The sequence below is a fragment of the Suncus etruscus genome, chromosome 4, assembly GCF_024139225.1.
Source record: "Suncus etruscus isolate mSunEtr1 chromosome 4, mSunEtr1.pri.cur, whole genome shotgun sequence".
NCBI lineage: Eukaryota > Metazoa > Chordata > Mammalia > Eulipotyphla > Soricidae > Suncus > Suncus etruscus.
The window spans coordinates 152126510-152143589 of NC_064851.1; the positions used below are offsets into that span (position 1 = coordinate 152126510).

At 40.8% G+C, this 17080-nt stretch overlaps 1 protein-coding gene across 1 annotated transcript in view; it reads left to right on the top strand.

Moving 5' to 3' along the window:
• Positions 1-17080, top strand: part of FNTA (farnesyltransferase, CAAX box, alpha) — a 33990-nt gene that overhangs the window by 11216 nt on the left and 5694 nt on the right. The window contains exons 4-5 of the mRNA XM_049771874.1: positions 5875-5979; positions 12899-13025. Of these exons, the coding sequence (XP_049627831.1) occupies positions 5875-5979; positions 12899-13025 (232 nt within the window). The remainder of the gene's footprint in view (positions 1-5874; positions 5980-12898; positions 13026-17080) is intronic.

Consider the following 17080-nt stretch of genomic DNA (forward strand, 5'->3'; position numbering starts at 1 on the left):
ATTTTTCTATATTTTGTTTGTTTGCTTGTTTGTTTTTGGGCCACACCCAGCACCGCTCAGAGGGTTACTCCTGTCTCTGCACTCAGAAATCGCTCCTGGCAGCCTCAGGGGACAATATGGGATGCTAGGGATTGAACCCAAGCCTGTCCTGGATAAACCACATGCAAGGCAAACGACCTACCACTGAGCTATCACTCTGGCCCCATCATTTTTCTATTTGTTTTTTTATTGCTTTACAATAAATATCTTATCTGACATCATTTATAATCCATGACTCTCTTCATATGAATATTGGAAGCAGGGGAAAATTGGAAACAACTGTTCTGCAGAACTTTTTTGATAGAGATCTCTACTGTGACATGAGCGGTTTTGTGTGAAATCTTTTTTTTTTTTTTTTTTTTTTTTAGTTTTTGGGCCACACCCGGCGCTGCTCAGGGGTTACTCCTGGATGTCTGCTCAGAAATAGCTCCTGGCAGGCACGGGGGACCATATGGGACACCGGGATTCGAACCAACCACCTTTGGTCCTGGATCAGCTGCTTGCAAGGCAAACGCCGCTTTGCTATCTCTCCCGGCCCTTTGTGTGAAATCTTTTTTTGTGTGTGTGGTTTTTGGGTCACACCCGGCAGTGCTCAGGGGTTACTCCTGGCTCCATGCTTAGAAATTGCTCCTGCCAGGCACAGGGGACCATATGGGATGCCGGGATTCGAACCGATGACCTGCATGAAAGGCAAACGCCTTAACTCCATGCTATCTCTCCAGGCCCTGTTTTTTTTTTTTCTTATATCACACAGATGAGTGAGATTATTGTATGTTTATTCCTCACCCTCTGATTCATTTCATCTAGTATAATAATCTTCATATCCATCCATATATAAGAATATCTTTCATTTTTCCTAATAGCTGCATAGTATAGATGTACCAAGGTTTCTTTAGCCACTTATCTGTTGTTGGGTACTTGGGTAGCTTCCAGATTTTAGCTATAATAAATAGTGCTGCAATGAACATAGAAGTGCAGGGGGTGGGGGAGAAGTCCAGGGTGGGCATTTTTTAAATTGTATTTTTGTGTTCCTAGGCTATGTCTTATCCTCAGGAAAGGAATTGCTTGGTCATATGGGAGCTCTGTTTCCAATTTTTTTTTTTTTTTTTTTTGGTTTTTGGGCCACACCCGGTGACGCTCAGGGGTTACTCCTGGCTATGTGCTCAGAAGTCACTCCTGGCTTGGGGGACCATATGGGACGCCGGGGGATAGAACCATGGTCCGTCCAAGGCTAACGCAGGCAAGGCAGGCACCTTACTTCTAGCGCCACCGCCCGGCCCCTCTGTTTCCAATTTTTAAAGGAAATGTTCTCAGAAAGGCTGAAATAGTTGGCTTTCCCACCAGCAGTGAATGAGAGTTCCTTTCTCTCCACAATCATGCCATCTCTGTACTTGGTCTCTGTGAGGTGTGCCAGTTTCTGTGGTGTGAGATGGTACCTCATTGTTATTTTGATTTACATCTCTCTGATGATTAGTGATTTGGAGCATTTTTTCATATGCCTTTTGGCTATATTTCTTTTTTTTTTTTTCTTTTGTTTTTTTGGGTCACACCCGGCAGTGCTCTGCACTTACTCCTGGCTCTATGCTCAGAAATTGCCCCTGGCAGGCACGGGGGACCATATGGGATGCCGGGATTTGAATCACCGTCCTTCTGCATGAAAGGCAAATGCCTTACCTCCATGCTCTCTCCGGCCCCGGCTATATTTCTTTTTAAGGAAATGTCTCCCATATTTTGATGGGGTCACATTTTTTTGTTTGTTAAGTTCTGTCAGTACCTTCTATATCTTAGATATTAACCCTTTATCAGATGGGTATTGGGTGAATCATTTTTCCCATTCCATGAGTAGCCTTTGTATCTTAGTCACTGTTTCCTTTGAAGTACAGAAACTTCTCTGTTTAAAATAGTTTCTTTTGTTTATCTCTGCTTTCACTTGCTTGGAAAGTGGTGTTTCCTCCTTGAAAATGCTTTTAGTTTCAGTGTCATGGAGTGCTTTGTCTATGATTTCCTCTGGGTATCTTACAGTTTCAGGTCTGATATCAAGGTCTTATACTTTGATTTGATTTTTGTGCATGATGTTAAAGAGAGATCCTAGTTTACTTTTATTGCATATAGTGACCAGTTTTCCCAACACCACTTGTTGAAGAGGCTTTTCTTGCTCCACTTTTTATTTCTTGCCTCTTTATAAAAGATTAACTGATTATATACCTGGAGGTCAGTCTAAAAATACTCAAATCCATTCCGTTGTTCTGAAGGTCTGACTTTATTCCAATACTATATTGTTTTAATAACTACAATTTTATAGTACAGTTTAAGGTTGAGGAAAATGATGCTTCCCATCTTCTTTCTCCAAGGATTGCTTTAGCTATTTATGGAAATTTATTGTTCCAAATGAATTTCAAAAGTATTTAATCCATTTCTTTGAAAAATGTCATGGGATGGCACTAGAGGTAAGGTGTCTGCCTTGCAAGCGCTAGCCAAGGAAGGACCACGGTTCGATCCCCCGGCATCTCATACTGAGTTATGTTTTATGGCCTAACATGTGGTATATCTTGAAGACTGTCCCATGTGCATCGGAGAAGATTATGTATCCTTCCTTCTAGGGATGAAAAGCCCTATATGTATCTACAAAGCTGCTCTCTTCCTTAAAAACCAATTTATCCTTGTTAAATTTTAGATTGATTGATCTATTGAGTGGGACAGGGTGGTATTGAAGTCTCCCACTATTACCGTGCTGCTATTGATGTCTTTCTTCAAGTCTGTCAGCAAATGTTTAAGTATTTTGCTGGCACCTCATTCAGTGCAGATATGTTTATTTTTTTAGCAGATATGTTTATTAGTGTGATTTTATCCTTACGAACTCACCCCTTGGTTTTTAAGAAATGCCCATTCTGTCTTGTACAATCTTTATAAGCCTAAAGTCTTTAGCATCTGATATTAGTATGGCCACCCCCGCCTTTAAAAAGGAGTTTTTTGCTTGACTGTTTGTCTCCATTCTTTGATTTTGAGTCTATATTTGCTCTTATATTCAGATGTGTTTCTTGCAGACAACAAAATGTTGGATTTAATATTCTGACCCATTTTGCCACTCTTGAGTCTCTTGTGCATTTAGTCCATTGATGTTGATAGAGATGATTGTCATGGCAGATTTAGTGTTATCTTTCTGGAGAAGTTTGATGTGTTTTTAGGTATGTCTTTTTTTAAAGTAGACCCTTCATTTCTTCTCTAAGGTTACTTTGAATCTGTAAAGTTTTTTTTTTTTTTTTTTTTGGTGGTTTTTGGGCAGTGCTCAGGGGTTATTCCTGGCTCCATGCTCAGAAATTGCTCCTGGCAGGCACAGGGGACCATATGGGATGCAAGGATTCGAACCGATGACCTTCTGCATGAAAGGCAAACGCCTTACCTCCATGCTATCTCTCCGGCCCCCTAATCTGTAAAGTTTTTGAGTTGTTTATCTGAAGCTCTGTATCCTTTCAATCCTTTCTATCTAGGTGAAATATTCTTACATAAGTATTCATTTCATTAAATTTTTTCACTATATCCCACCATTGCCTTTGGGCCTGGAGGGTTGCTTGTGATAAATTTGTTATAAATCTCTCTCTTTTATTTTGTTTTTTTTTTTGTTATGTTTTGTTTTTGGATCACACCTGGCAGTGCTCGGGTTATTCCTGGCTCTATGCTCAGAAATTGCTCCTGGCAAGCACGGAGGACCATATGGGACACCGGGATTTGAACCGATGACCTTCTGCATGAAAGGCAAACGCCTTAACCTCCATGCTATCTCTCCAGCCCCAATTTGTTGTAAATCTTAAAGTCACTTCTTTGCATGTGACTTCCCTTTATGATCTTGCCTCATTCAGTATTCTATATCTGTGGTTTTGTATCATTTTGAATAGGATGTGCTTTGAGGTGCTTTTCTTTGTGTCTCTTTTAGCGGGTACTCTTTTTAGCGTCCAGGATATGGTTGCATGCCCTCTTTAGCTCTGGGAACTTCTCAGCAATGAGGTCCTTGACTATTGATTCTTCATAAGAGTTTTCTTCCTGGGTCTCTGGAACTCCAACTATTCTTACACTGTTTCTGTTGAATTTATCTTTAAGTTCTGTTATTATCTGTGGGTTGTTTATTTGTGGGTTTTTCCCCCGTCTTTTTTTCTTTTATTTTTTAGGCTCTCTTCTGACCTTCTGTTGTCTAGAGGTGTTACTCAGCTCATCTTTCAGCTCACTGATTCTGCCTCAGTAGCTGTAACTGCTGGTGAGGTTCTCCAGTGAAGTTTTCTCATTTCTACTCACATATTCTCCAAAATCTTATTTGTGGTTCATTTGTTTGTTCCATGGTTTTTTTTTAGCTTCTTAGAACATCCTATACAGTTATCAGAGAGGCAATATGTGGCCCGTACTAGTTGGTTCTGCAGAACTACAGTCATCATTCTCTAAACAAGGTGGAGAAATTCTCTGCCTGTTTCCCCATTTGACCTTTGCATTGTGGTGTCTTTTATGCTCTGGCTGGGGCTCACTATATAGAACTGTGTGGCCAGTGAGTGCTGTGGAGTGACTGCTGTCTTTTTACTTGCTCATAGACTATCTCTCGTGTTGAGGCGGGTCTCTGCTCTCCTCACTCACTTGCCAACTCCCTCTCCTGCTTCAGGGCAGTCTCCACCCCTCATGCACAACACTAGCCTCTCCTGTGTCCTGGCAGATCTCCACTCTGCTCAGTAGCAGGCTGGACTAGCCTTTCCTGTGTAGGGGTGTCTCTCTACTCCCTTCACTTGCCCATGCCAGACCAGCCTCTCCTGCATAGAGGCAGGTCTCCTTTTTATTTATTTTATACACTAATTCCTCCCCTTGTTTTTTTTTGTTTTTGTTATTGTTGTTTTGGGCCACATCTGGTGACACTGAGTGGCTGCTTCTTATTCTGCACTCAAAAATTACGGGGCTGGAGAGATAGCATGGAGGTAAGGCATTTGCCTTTCATGCAGAAGGTCATCAGGTTCGAATCCCAGCATCCCATATGGTCCCCTGTGCCTGCCAGGAGCAATTTCTGAGCATGGAGCCAGGAATAACCCCTGAGCACTGCCGGGTGTGACCCAAAAACCAAAAAAAAAAAAAAAAAAAAAAAAAAAATTACTCCTAGTAAGCTCAGTGGGCCATATTGGATTCTGGGGATCACTACCCTACTTGTTATGCTATCTCTCTATCTCCTCCTTTTTTTTTTTTTTTTGTTCTGTTGAGGGCATCTACTGAGTTTATTTCACCTACCATATTCTTCAGTTCGCTTACTTCTTTCTCTTTTTTTGGATTTTGTTTGTTTGATTTTGGGTCACACCCGGCAGCACTCGGGTTACTCCTGGCTCTATGCTCAAAAATTGCTCCTGGCAGGCTCGGGGGACCATATGGGATGCCGGGATTTGAACCACCGTCCTTCTGCGTGCAAGGCAAATGCCCCATCTCCATGCTATCTTTCTGCTCCTTAAAGAATATTTTTATAGGGACCAGATAGATAGCATGGAGGCAGAGCGTTTGCCTTGCATACAGAAGGACGGTGGTTCAAACCCCCCCAAAAAAGAATATTTTTATAGAATAGGATTAATCATGTTATTAGAGAAATTTGCTTCAGTTACAAATACAATTTAGGGAGTGGTTCTCAATGTAAAAAATATGATAATGTTTGTAGTGGAATTAATTCTATTGTCTATACTTAAAAGAACAGGCTGAAACAATTATATGAGTTAGAATGTATGGGTAAATAAATTAATGGTTATATAGAAACTAAAATATTATCTATTGTAACTTTGATGTTATTATGTGGATTGATAAGCCTTTGAATGTTTGCTGTTTCAGGCATTTTCGAAGAGTTCTTTTAAAATCACTTCAAAAGGATCTACATGAGGAAATGAATTACATTACTGCAATAATTGAGGAACAACCCAAAAACTACCAAGTTTGGTAAGATGAAATATATAGAAAGTGTGTTACTGTGCTAATAACAATAGTTTACAATAGGGGCCAGAGAGATAGCATGGAGGTAAATGTTTGCCTTTCATGCAGAAGGACAGTGGTCCGAATCCCGGCATCCCATATGGTTCCCTGTGCCTGCCAGAGGCAGTCTCTGAGCCTAGAGCCAGAGGAACCCCTGAGCTCTGCCGGGTGTGACACAAAAACAAAAAACAAACAAAAAAATAGTTTTCAATAGCTGATGAGATTGTAATGATTTATTTCTTGTAATCCTAATAGTTTTAGAGTTGCTATTAAGAAAATTGCATGACATCATTTTATTTTTCATGCTAAGAAGGGATCCTGATCCATAGTTGACAACACTTAACGTTGGCCATTATTATTATTTAAAATTTCAGCATAAGCATGCTATTGTGCTAGTAAGGAAAAAAATTTTAATAAATGTCAAAATGTTTTGTATTTATTGTGATATAAAATGACTTCTGATAATTATTTGTTCAAATTTTTTTCATTGATGCTAGGGATACAAAAATGCATCAGACCCAGTTTTAATAAGAAAAACAAATAATGAAACAAGTTATACAAAGCAATGTGAAAAGTGGAATGGTAGATGTTTTGGTTTTTTTTTGGACCACACCCGGCGGCACTCGAGTTACTCCTGGCTCTGCACTCAGAAATCACCCCTGGTGGGCTCTAGGGACCATATGGGATGCTGGGAATCAATCCACCATCCTTCCAGGGTTGGTGCCATGTGCAAGACAAATGCCCTACTGTTGTGCAATCTCTCCGGTCCCTAGAATGGTAGAGTTTCTAACAGGGTGTATTTGTTTTGGGCATTAAGCATAGACAATATTGTCAGGACTATTTTGGAGGACAAAATACAATGGGAACAAAGAGAGAATTTAAGAAACAAGGGGACCAAGAACAAATAGGAAAGAAATAAATTGACTAGTACATTGCTATGAGTGGTGGCTCCAGGTGGATGCTATTTTTGTGTGGTGGTGGTGGTGGAGGAAGTGATAGAGTAAAAGGGAATGGTGGTGATATAGAGGCAGCATAGTATATGTCAAGAAAGCTCCCTGGGGATCATAGAGATACTTTAATGGTGAAGAGTACATGTTTTACATGTCAGAGACACAGACCCTTAACATACCGTATTTTCCGGCGTATAAGACGACTTGAAACAAAAAAAAGTCAACTGAAAATCAGGGATCGTCTTATACGCTGAGTATATCCCGAAAAATGTTTCACTATGCCTCTAAACAAAAATTGTCTGACTATTGCCACAAAACGAATTTTCCAACTCGATCCTGCACCAATCACTGCAAGGCTGCTTGGACCCTCCGCCTCTCTGACTCAGCCAATCCAAGCAAGCTTTTGATGCATGCTAATTAGACACTGTTCTGTACCGAATCTACACTGTCAAAAGCCTGCTCAGATTGGCCAGAGTCAGAGAGGAAGTCTATGACAGTATAACCTTTGAACCTTTGCTTGTTGTGATTGGCTCACTGTGGTACATACAGTTGCAGCACAGGAATGCTCTGTCTGATACAGCTAATATAGGCCTAAACCTATGTTTTAACTGCAAAATTAGGGGGTCATCTTATACGCCTAGTCGTCTTATATGCCGGCAAATACGGTACATATGGTTCCCAGACAGCACCAGAAGTGACCCCTGAGCACTGCCAAAATATGGCCACAAAAAAAAAAAATTGTCCTCTGTTTTCTCTGCTTCCAACTGCTATTATACAGGAGTCACCAACGTTATGATTTTTCCGCTACAATGACCAACACACATTGCCCATTTTTTGTTTGCTTTTGGTCATACTTTGTGATGTTCAGGTATCTATCATATGGGATACTGGAGATCAAACCCAAGCTGTTCCACCTTTTGATTTATGAGTTTTGCATTTTTTATTTTAAAATTAAATTACTGGGAAATACATTTATAATGTTGTTTCATGATAGAATTTCAGTCATAAAATTTTCCACACCCATTCCTTCATCAGTGTATATTTCCCACCACCAAGATCTGCCTCCCATACATTCTCCTTTCTCCTCCCCTTTCTCCTCTCCTCTCCTCTCCTCCCCTCTCCTCCCCTTTCTCCTCTCCTCTCCTCCCCTCCCCTCTCCTCCCCTCTCCTCTCCTCTCCTCTCCTCTCCTCTCCTCTCCTCTCCTCTCCTCTCCTCTCCTCCCCTCTCCTCTTCTCTCCTCTCCTCCCCTCTCCTCTCCTCTCCTCTCCTCTCCTCCCCTCTCCTCTCCTCCCCTCCCCTCCCCTCCCCTCCCCTCTTCCTCTTCCTCTTCCTCTTCCTCTTCCTCTTCCTCTTCCTCTTCTCTCCTGCTCTTTCTCCTCCTTATCTTTCTTACTTTCTAACAACTGCATAGTATTTTGTCTTGTAGATGTACCACAGTTTCTTTATTTACTCTTCTGTTCTTGGGCACATAGGTTGTTTCCATATTCTAGCTACTTGAATAGTGCAATGCAAGGACTTTTCTACATTGTGTTTTTTGGCTCTTAGGATATATTCCCAGATAGGTTATTGATGAGCTATATGAAAGCTCAATTTCTAGTTTTTTTTGAGGAATATCCATATTGTTTTTCAAAAAGGCTGGACCAGTGGGCAGTGTGAGAGTCCCTTTCTTCCCACATCCACACCAGCACTAGTTGTTCTTGTTTTTGATGTGCCAGTCTCTGTATTGTGAAACAATATCTCATTGTCATTTTGTTTTGGTTTTGGATCACACCCAGAGGCATTCAGAAGTTACTCCTAGCTCTGCACTCAGAAATCCCAGCAGGCTTGGATGACCTATGGATGCTGGGAATCGAACCCAGGCAAATGCCCTACCACTGTGCCATCACTCCAGCCCCTCATTATCATTTTGATTTACATCTCCCTGATGATTTCTTCATGTGCCTTCTTGGCCCCCTCTTTTTTATTATAGATATCACACGCAGTGACACTGGTGGGGAGAGGAGAACACCAAATGGTGCCAAGAATCAGCTCTGAATTTAGGCATGTTCTCTACCACTTGACCTATTTTACTGATCCAAGCCTCTTTTTATCTGAGATTGGGAAGGATTTTGTTTTGTTTTGTTTTGGGGTCACACCTGGCAGCACTCAGGGGTTACTCCTGGCTGTACGCTCAGAAATCGCTCCTGGCAGGCTCAGAGATCATATGGGATGCCAGGATTTGAACCACCGTCCTTCTGCATGCAAGGCAAATGTTTGCCTTACCTTTATGCTATCTCTTGGGGCCCTGAATTGCTTTATTTTTTAGGTTTTTGTTTTGGGGATCTTACCTAGAGTTACCTGGAGTAACTCTCAGGAGTTACCCCTGGCTCTGCAGTCAGAATACTTCAGTAGTATTCAGAAAACCATTTAGCGTGCTGGGGATAGAACCTGGGTCCTCCATGCGCTACTCGTATTATCTCTACAGTCCCTATTTGTGGAATTTTAAATGAAACTTGACCATTGCATTACATTAGGCTCTTTTAAACTTGTTTGGTTCTGGAACATTGTATGTCTAAAATTCAATAATTTTGTGAATCATGGTGCTTTAATTTTTTTAAAGGAAAAATTTGCATTATAATAGGTATTTTTGTGAGAAAAGCAGTGTGATAGTTTGGAGTTTTCACTAAAGAGTTTTATTCTGACTTAATTTAAAAAAACAAAAAATATATATATTTGGTTTTTTGGGCCATATCTAGCGGTGCTTAGGGCTAACTTCTGGCTCTGCACTCAGTAATTACACCTCAAAGGACCATATGAAATGCTGGGGATCGAACCTGGGTCAACTGTGTGCAGGGCAAGCACCTTACTTATTGTACTATCTCTCTGATCATGATTTAAAATGCTTTTATGAAAAAAATTGTGCCTTAAAGATTTATGTGTATATCATATGCACTGTGAAAATTATGACATCCAATTCTTGCCATTATAAATGATCACGTACTCCTTCAAAAAATTTTAAAACATTTAAAATCACCTATTGTTATGAAAACAAAATACCAGGAGCCGGAGAGATGGCATGGAGGTAGAGTGTTTGCCTTGCATGCAGAAGGATGGTGGTTTGAATCCCGGCATCCCATATGGTCCCCCGAGCCTGCCAGGAGCAATTTCTGAGCATAGAGCCGGAGTAACTCCTGAGCGCTGCTGGGTGTGACCCAAAAACAAAACAAAACAAAAAGTTGAATCTAGGGTATTTGCCTCATACACAATTGATGAGTTCAATCCCCAGCATGCCATAAGGTCACCCATGCACTGCTAAGAATAATTCCTGACTGCAGAACCAGGAACAACTCCTGAGCAATGCCGGGTGTGGCCCAAAAACAAAAACAAATATTGTATTCCTGAGGCTGGAGATGTACATGGATAATGAATGGGCTTGCTTTGCTTGCAGCCAACTTTGAGCCCCAGCAGCTGAAATGATCTGTCAAGTCAAAGTAAACTCTCAACACAGCTGGCCCCAGAACAAAGTACATCCCAAGCAAAATCCTGAAAGTACCATAATCTGACAACAATAAAATTCTATCAAAGAATTTTGAAACATTGCTAGATGTCATAATGTGATACTATTTTATCATGCCTCTGGTTACAAAAAGACTGTTCATTTTAACAGAATTTGCAATATTTGTACCACTTTGTTTATAATAATAAGTAACAGTCAATAAGTCAATTCAAAATATACCACACTCTGGGGTGACTTTGGTATTCTGTTTTTTGTTTGTTTTCTTTTGTTTTTTGGGTCACACCCAATAGTGTTCTGGGGTTACTCCTGGCTCTATGCTCAGAAATCGCTCCTGGCAGGCTTGGGGAACCATATGGGATGCCGGGATTCGAACCACATCCTTCTGCATGTAAGGCAAATGCCCCACCTCCATGCCATCTCTCCGGCTCCTGGTATTTTGTTTTCATAACAATAGGTGATTTTAAACTTTTAAACTTTTCAACTTTTTTTTTTTGTCACTGTGGTTTACAAAACTGTTACTAATAGGGTTTTGGTTTTTTTGGAGGGTGGGGAGTTTGTTTTGAGTCACACCTGACAGCACCCAGGAGTTAACTTCTGGCTCTACACTCAGAAATCGCCCCCAGCAGACTTGGGGAACCATACGGGATGCTGAGATTCGAACCACTGTCCTTCCGCATGCAAGGCAAACAAATGCCTTACTGATGTGCTATCTCCCTGGCCCCTAGATTCAACTTTTTAAGCTCTAAGTATCTAATTTTAATTCTCTGTTAAAATTATTAAGGATTTGAAATGTTTTCTGATGATGTTCCTTTTTTTCTCCAGTATAGCTTGAATTTAGGAAATGAAGTATTTGGGGTTTTTGTTTATTTGATTGGTTTTGGTGTGTTTTGTTTGTTTGTTGTTTGTTTTGAGGGAACGGGGGTTATACCCACTGGTACTTAGGTTCACTTCGGACTGCACTCAGGGATCACTCCTGAGAGCTCCTGACAGTGATTCTGGCAGGATTGAGGAACCATATGGGGTGCCAAGGATTGAACCTGGGTCAACCATGTGTAAGACAAGTACCATACTTGATGTACTTTCTCTTCGGTCCTGAGTTAAGTATTTGTTCCTGGGTGTCTGTTCCACATCAGTTAATAAAACACATGGCTAATTGCTGTAGGCGGCTTCTGTCCTATAGCGCCAGTAGGATTTCAGTGAATCAGGGAGAGTGGGTTGCATGGGTGGCAATATATGAAATAAATGATAACCACACACAAAATATTGTATATGGGGACCCACATCTTCTGGCATAGATGTGAGACAATTTTAATATACATGCTGGGACTATATAAAGGGTAAAGGGACAGTCAGATCATGAAAGGAAGGCCCACATTTGTTTCTTTTCAAAGTACAGGATCTATCCATGTACATTGTTTGATTTTAAAACAAATACACATTGCTTTAGGTGGTTTGTAATCTTAGAATAGAATAGAGTTCAGTTAGGAGCCAGAGGATAAATTCTTACATATCAAAGTAGTTCCATGGGGGCCGGAGAGATAGCATGGAGGTGGGGCATTTGCCTTGCATGCAAAAGTACGGTGGTTCGAATCCCGGCATCCCATATGGATCCCCGAGCCTGCCAGGAATGATTTCTGAGCGTAGAGCTGGGAGTAACCCCTGAGCGTTGCATTGTGATCCAAAAACAAAAAACCAAACCAAAAAAAAAAAAAAAAAAAAGTAGTTCCTGGCCCTAGGTGTCATTACTGATGTAAATTAAGGGATTGCAAGAATCCTGGTTTCCTTCCTAATAACAAATATCCTTAACCTAAGAGAATAGTTTTCTAGCTAGGGGCTAAGACCAACTTCCTCTGGTCTGGTTATAGAAAGAGATAAAACTTATATGAAAGGGGTACAGAATTATACCTAGTAAATAGCCTAATTCTACACTGGCCAAACCTGTTTGTTAGCAGGTATGCAAAATGACAGGGAAAGTCCCTGAGGCAAAGCCATCCTGCTATGGTGTTCAAAGACCAGGAGAGAAGACATTGTCTTTAAGATGCTATGTTTTGACTTGACCTTTCGAAGTAAGTAGACTGACAGAAAGAAATCAAGCCTGTCTTATTATTTGGTGCGGAAATTCCTCTGGGAAAAGGAATTGATAGAAACCCTATTTCGGCCTGTAATTTTTTATAAGGGAGAGAATGTGCCAAATAATAAGAAATTGTAATCTCTATCATGTCATGAATTTCAGAAATACTGCCAGTAACCCACGTAAGGGGTATAATTAACATCCACCAATGGGCTTGCTAGCTAAAATATTTCTTGGGGGTTTAACAGCTCACTGCTCAAGGAAAATCCATAGAGGATACATCTGGCGGTGCCTTATGTCATGGCGTGGCAGCGGATACTTTAGTTCTTGAGTATAATAACACAAACCCATCTCCCTTCTTCCTTTAGGCATCATAGACGTGTATTAGTGGAATGGCTAAAAGATCCATCTCAGGAGCTTGAATTTATTGCTGATATTCTAAATCAGGATGCAAAGAATTATCATGCCTGGCAACATCGACAGTGGGTTATTCAGGTATTGCCCTTTCTCATTACAGTGTTTGCAAGTTTTAAAATTTATTTTTCCTTTTTTTGTTTGGTTTTTTAGGCCACACCTGTTTGACCCTCAGGGTTTATTCCTGGCTATGCAGTCAGAAATCACTCCTGACTTGGGGATGACCTTATGGGACACTGGGGGATCGAACCGAGGTCTGTCCTGGGCTAAAACGTGTAAGGCAGACACCTTAGGCCCTGCGCCACCACTCCGGCCCCTTATTTTCCCTTTGTATTGGAGTAAATATCTCTATTTAGGAAATATGAAAGAAGAGAGACAGAAGAGGTTCTAGAGTCCTTTTAAATTAAAGGAAGAGAAGTTTTGTGCCATGGTAGCCAGATACAGGTGACTGCAGATTAATGTGTATCTTGGACTTTCTTCCTTTTCGTTTTTTTTTTTTTTTTAGCAAAATTAATTGAAATTGCTTATTAAGTTGTACGTATACTTCTAAATAGAAAAACAGACATTAAGCACAGTAGAACTCTTGCCTGGCACGCCATCAACCTTGGTTTGATCCCTGGTACCAGATATGTTCCTCTGAACTATCCAAGAGTGATCCCTGAGAGAAAACCCAGGATAAGCTCTGAATACAGCCCCCCCAAAATAAATAAATAAATTGGGGTCTGGAAAATTATTAGAAGTGTTTATGGCATTTACCTTTCATGTGGCTAACCCTAGTTTAGTCTCTTCAACCACATGTACTCTCTTTAGCTCGTTAGCATTGCCAAGAGTGATCCCCCGTGAATCACCCAGCTTCCTGTATGAACACACACCACCCCCCCCACCACCACCACCCCCCAAACCCCCAACTCCCCACCCCCCCACCCCGAAAAAACTATTACTGAGAAAATTATCTTGAGCCCTTCTTGTTGGTTAACCTCTATGTGGATATGTTAGGATCAGTAATTTGAAATTATTACTAACTTTTTAGCTTGATTTTATATCCCATCTGATATTTACTAATATATTGATTAGAAAAAGCTCTGGAGTCAGATATTACAGCACATAAGATACTATATCTTACCATCTTACAATGCTGTGCAACTGTTTTGGGTTTGGTCAGTGTACTGCACATAGTCCCTCGTGCACAATCAGGAGTGATCTCTAAGCACAAAGCCTGCAGTAAGTCCTGAGCATGCCAGATATGACCCCCAAATAAAAAAAAATGATGAGAAAGTCAAGAAAAAGAAGTCAAACATTTTCAATATAATTTATTTTAATTAACAAGATCATACTGCATACTTTAGTGTTTTCACACGTATAAACTAAAATATTATTTTACAGTATTACATATTAATACATATATAATTTTTTTTTTTTTTTTTGGTTTTTGGGCCACACCCGGTGACGCTCAGGGGTTACTCCTGGCTATGCGCTCAGAAGTCGCTCCTGGGGCCCGGAGAGCGTTTGCCTTGCAAGCAGCTGATCCAGGACCAAAGGTGGTTGGTTCGAATCCCGGTGTCCCATATGGTCCCCCGTGCCTGCCAGGAGCTATTTCTGAGCAGACAGCCAGGAGTAACCCCTGAGCACCGCCGGGTGTAGCCCAAAAACAAAACAAAACAAAAAAAAGTCGCTCCTGGCTTGGGGTACCATTTGGGACGCCGGGGGATCGAACTTCGGTCCGTCCTAGCTAGCACTGGCAAGGCAGACACCTTACCTCTAGCGCCACCTTGCCGGCCCCTTCTTTTATTTATTTTTATAATTTTTATTTTGACCATATTGGCTTACATATCTTTTACAGTAGTATTTTAGGTACATATTAACATTGAATTAGGGGAATTCCTATCACCAAACTTGCCCCCCCTCCACCCCTGTTCCCATCCTGCATCCCATATTCCCCACCCTCACCTCCCGGGCTGCTAGAATAAGTGTCTAGCTTACTACATAGTGATCATATATCTGGTTGGTCCTGGTACCCTCCCTTTTTCCCCCTCTGTTTGAGAGGCGGAACTAGATCGTTCAAGTTACGTGGTTTTGTTTGAAGAAAGAAAAAGCAATAAAGTGGGGTACAAATCAAATAGGCTGAAAACAGGTGTCGTCCTTCTAGAGGCTCTCAACCTCAGTTTGAGAGAGGACAGGAAAAAAGAAATTAAAATATCACAACGAAACAAAAAGAAATATAGAATAAAATATCCAGTGAGCACTACAGCACTAAAGGCAAGCACCACTTAATAGTCTCAGTCCTGAAATAAAACCATGCCAGAGCGCAAAAAGAAAGAGAAAGAGAAAATAACATAAAATAAGATTGGGGACATCAACACCAAAACAAAGAAGTCAAAAAAGATAAAAAATAAAAATAAAAAAATAGATTTAAAAAAAAACTATTTTGTGCTCCCTCCCTGTTGTTTTTTTTTTTTTTCCCTGCATAAACATAGTAAAAATTGAGGGCATTAGAGAGGGAAGTCCCTTGGCCTAGGAGATACAGGGTCTCTCCACCCTTGAAGTATAGTATCATGGGGTTGACTGTAGACATTTACTCTCACCTCGGCGCTTTTGTGGTGTATGGAAGACTTCTGCTTTGTCATGGGTGATAAAATCAGACCTCTGTATCTAGAGATCTTGGTAGTGTACAGGTCAAGGAGTGGAGCTTATGATGAAGCCTTTCTTTGTGGTTCTAGGAGCTCTGTTCCTTCCGTGTCGTTTTTGGTTTTTGGGCCACACCCGGCAGTGCTCAGGGGTTACTCCTGGCTGTCTGCTCAGAAATAGCTCCTGGCAGGCACAGGGGACCATATGGGATACCGGGATTTGAACCAACCACCTTTGGTCCTGAATCGGCTGCTTGCAAGGCTAACGCCGCTGTGCTATCTCTCCGGGCCCCCGTGTCGTTTTAATCCGTCTTCTGTAGTTGGTGGTCATGTATAAAATATTTTTATATTTTATATTCCTATTTTATTTCTGCCTACTTGTGAAAAATTTTGTTTGAGGGGCCAGAGAGATAGTACAGTGGGTAGGGTGCTTGCTTGCAAACGGCACACCCAAGTTTGATCCCTGACCTTCCATATGGTCCTTGGGTGGTACCCATCCAGGAATAATTCCTGAGTGCAAAGCCAGGAGTAAACATGCTGTGCTCTGCCAGGTTGATCCAAAACAGAACAAGACAAAATAAAACAAATTTGTTCTAAATCCTGTCTAGAAGAAAATAGTTATAACTCCCACTCTAGGCATTTATATTTTCAAGTTAACAATTCTAGCATTGTTTCCTTTGAATGTTTTTTAGTGATTGCTACTCCTTGCATTCATTATACGAAGAGCATTTCAACAAAAATATTTTCCTACTAAAAAATTGATTCATTTCCAAACTTGATAGGTTTTTTTTTTCCTAAAAGGATTTAGTATTTTCAGATTTTATGAAATTCTACTTTTGAAAGATTAATTAGAACTGTGGGGCCAGAGTGATAGGACATCAGGTAGGATGATAGGTATAGCCTAGTATGAGGTTGACCTGAGTTTGATTGCAGGCATCCTCTATGGTTCCCCTAGTACCACCAGGAACATTTATTAAGTGCAAAGCCAGGAGTAATCTGAGTATTGCCAACTATGGTACAAAAACAAAGTAACAACAAAAAGAGAATTATAACTTTGTTAGGTTTTTCATAGCATTCTACAGTTTTGTTTTTTTTTTGTTTTTTTTTTTTTTGGTTTTTGGGCCACACCCGTTTGACGCTCAGGGATTACTCCTGGCTATGTGCTCAGAAATCGCCCCTGGCTTGGGGGGACCATATGGGACGCCGGGGGATCGAACCGCGGTCCGTTCCTTGGCTAGCACTTGTAAGGTAGACACCTTACCTCTAGCGCCACCTTCCCGGCCCCCGCATTCTACAGTTTTTACAGCACATATTTGTAAGTTTGATCATTCTGCTCCATTTTCAAATTGTCTCTTTGTTTCTCATCTTAAATTTAAGAAATGTTTAAGAATTAAAAATACATAAAGCAGCTTTATAGGGCCAAGGAGATAGTTCAGTTTAGAATACATATCCAGCATGTAGGTGATCACTGAACAAGCAAGTCATCTCCAGGAGTGTCACTATTTAAAAAAT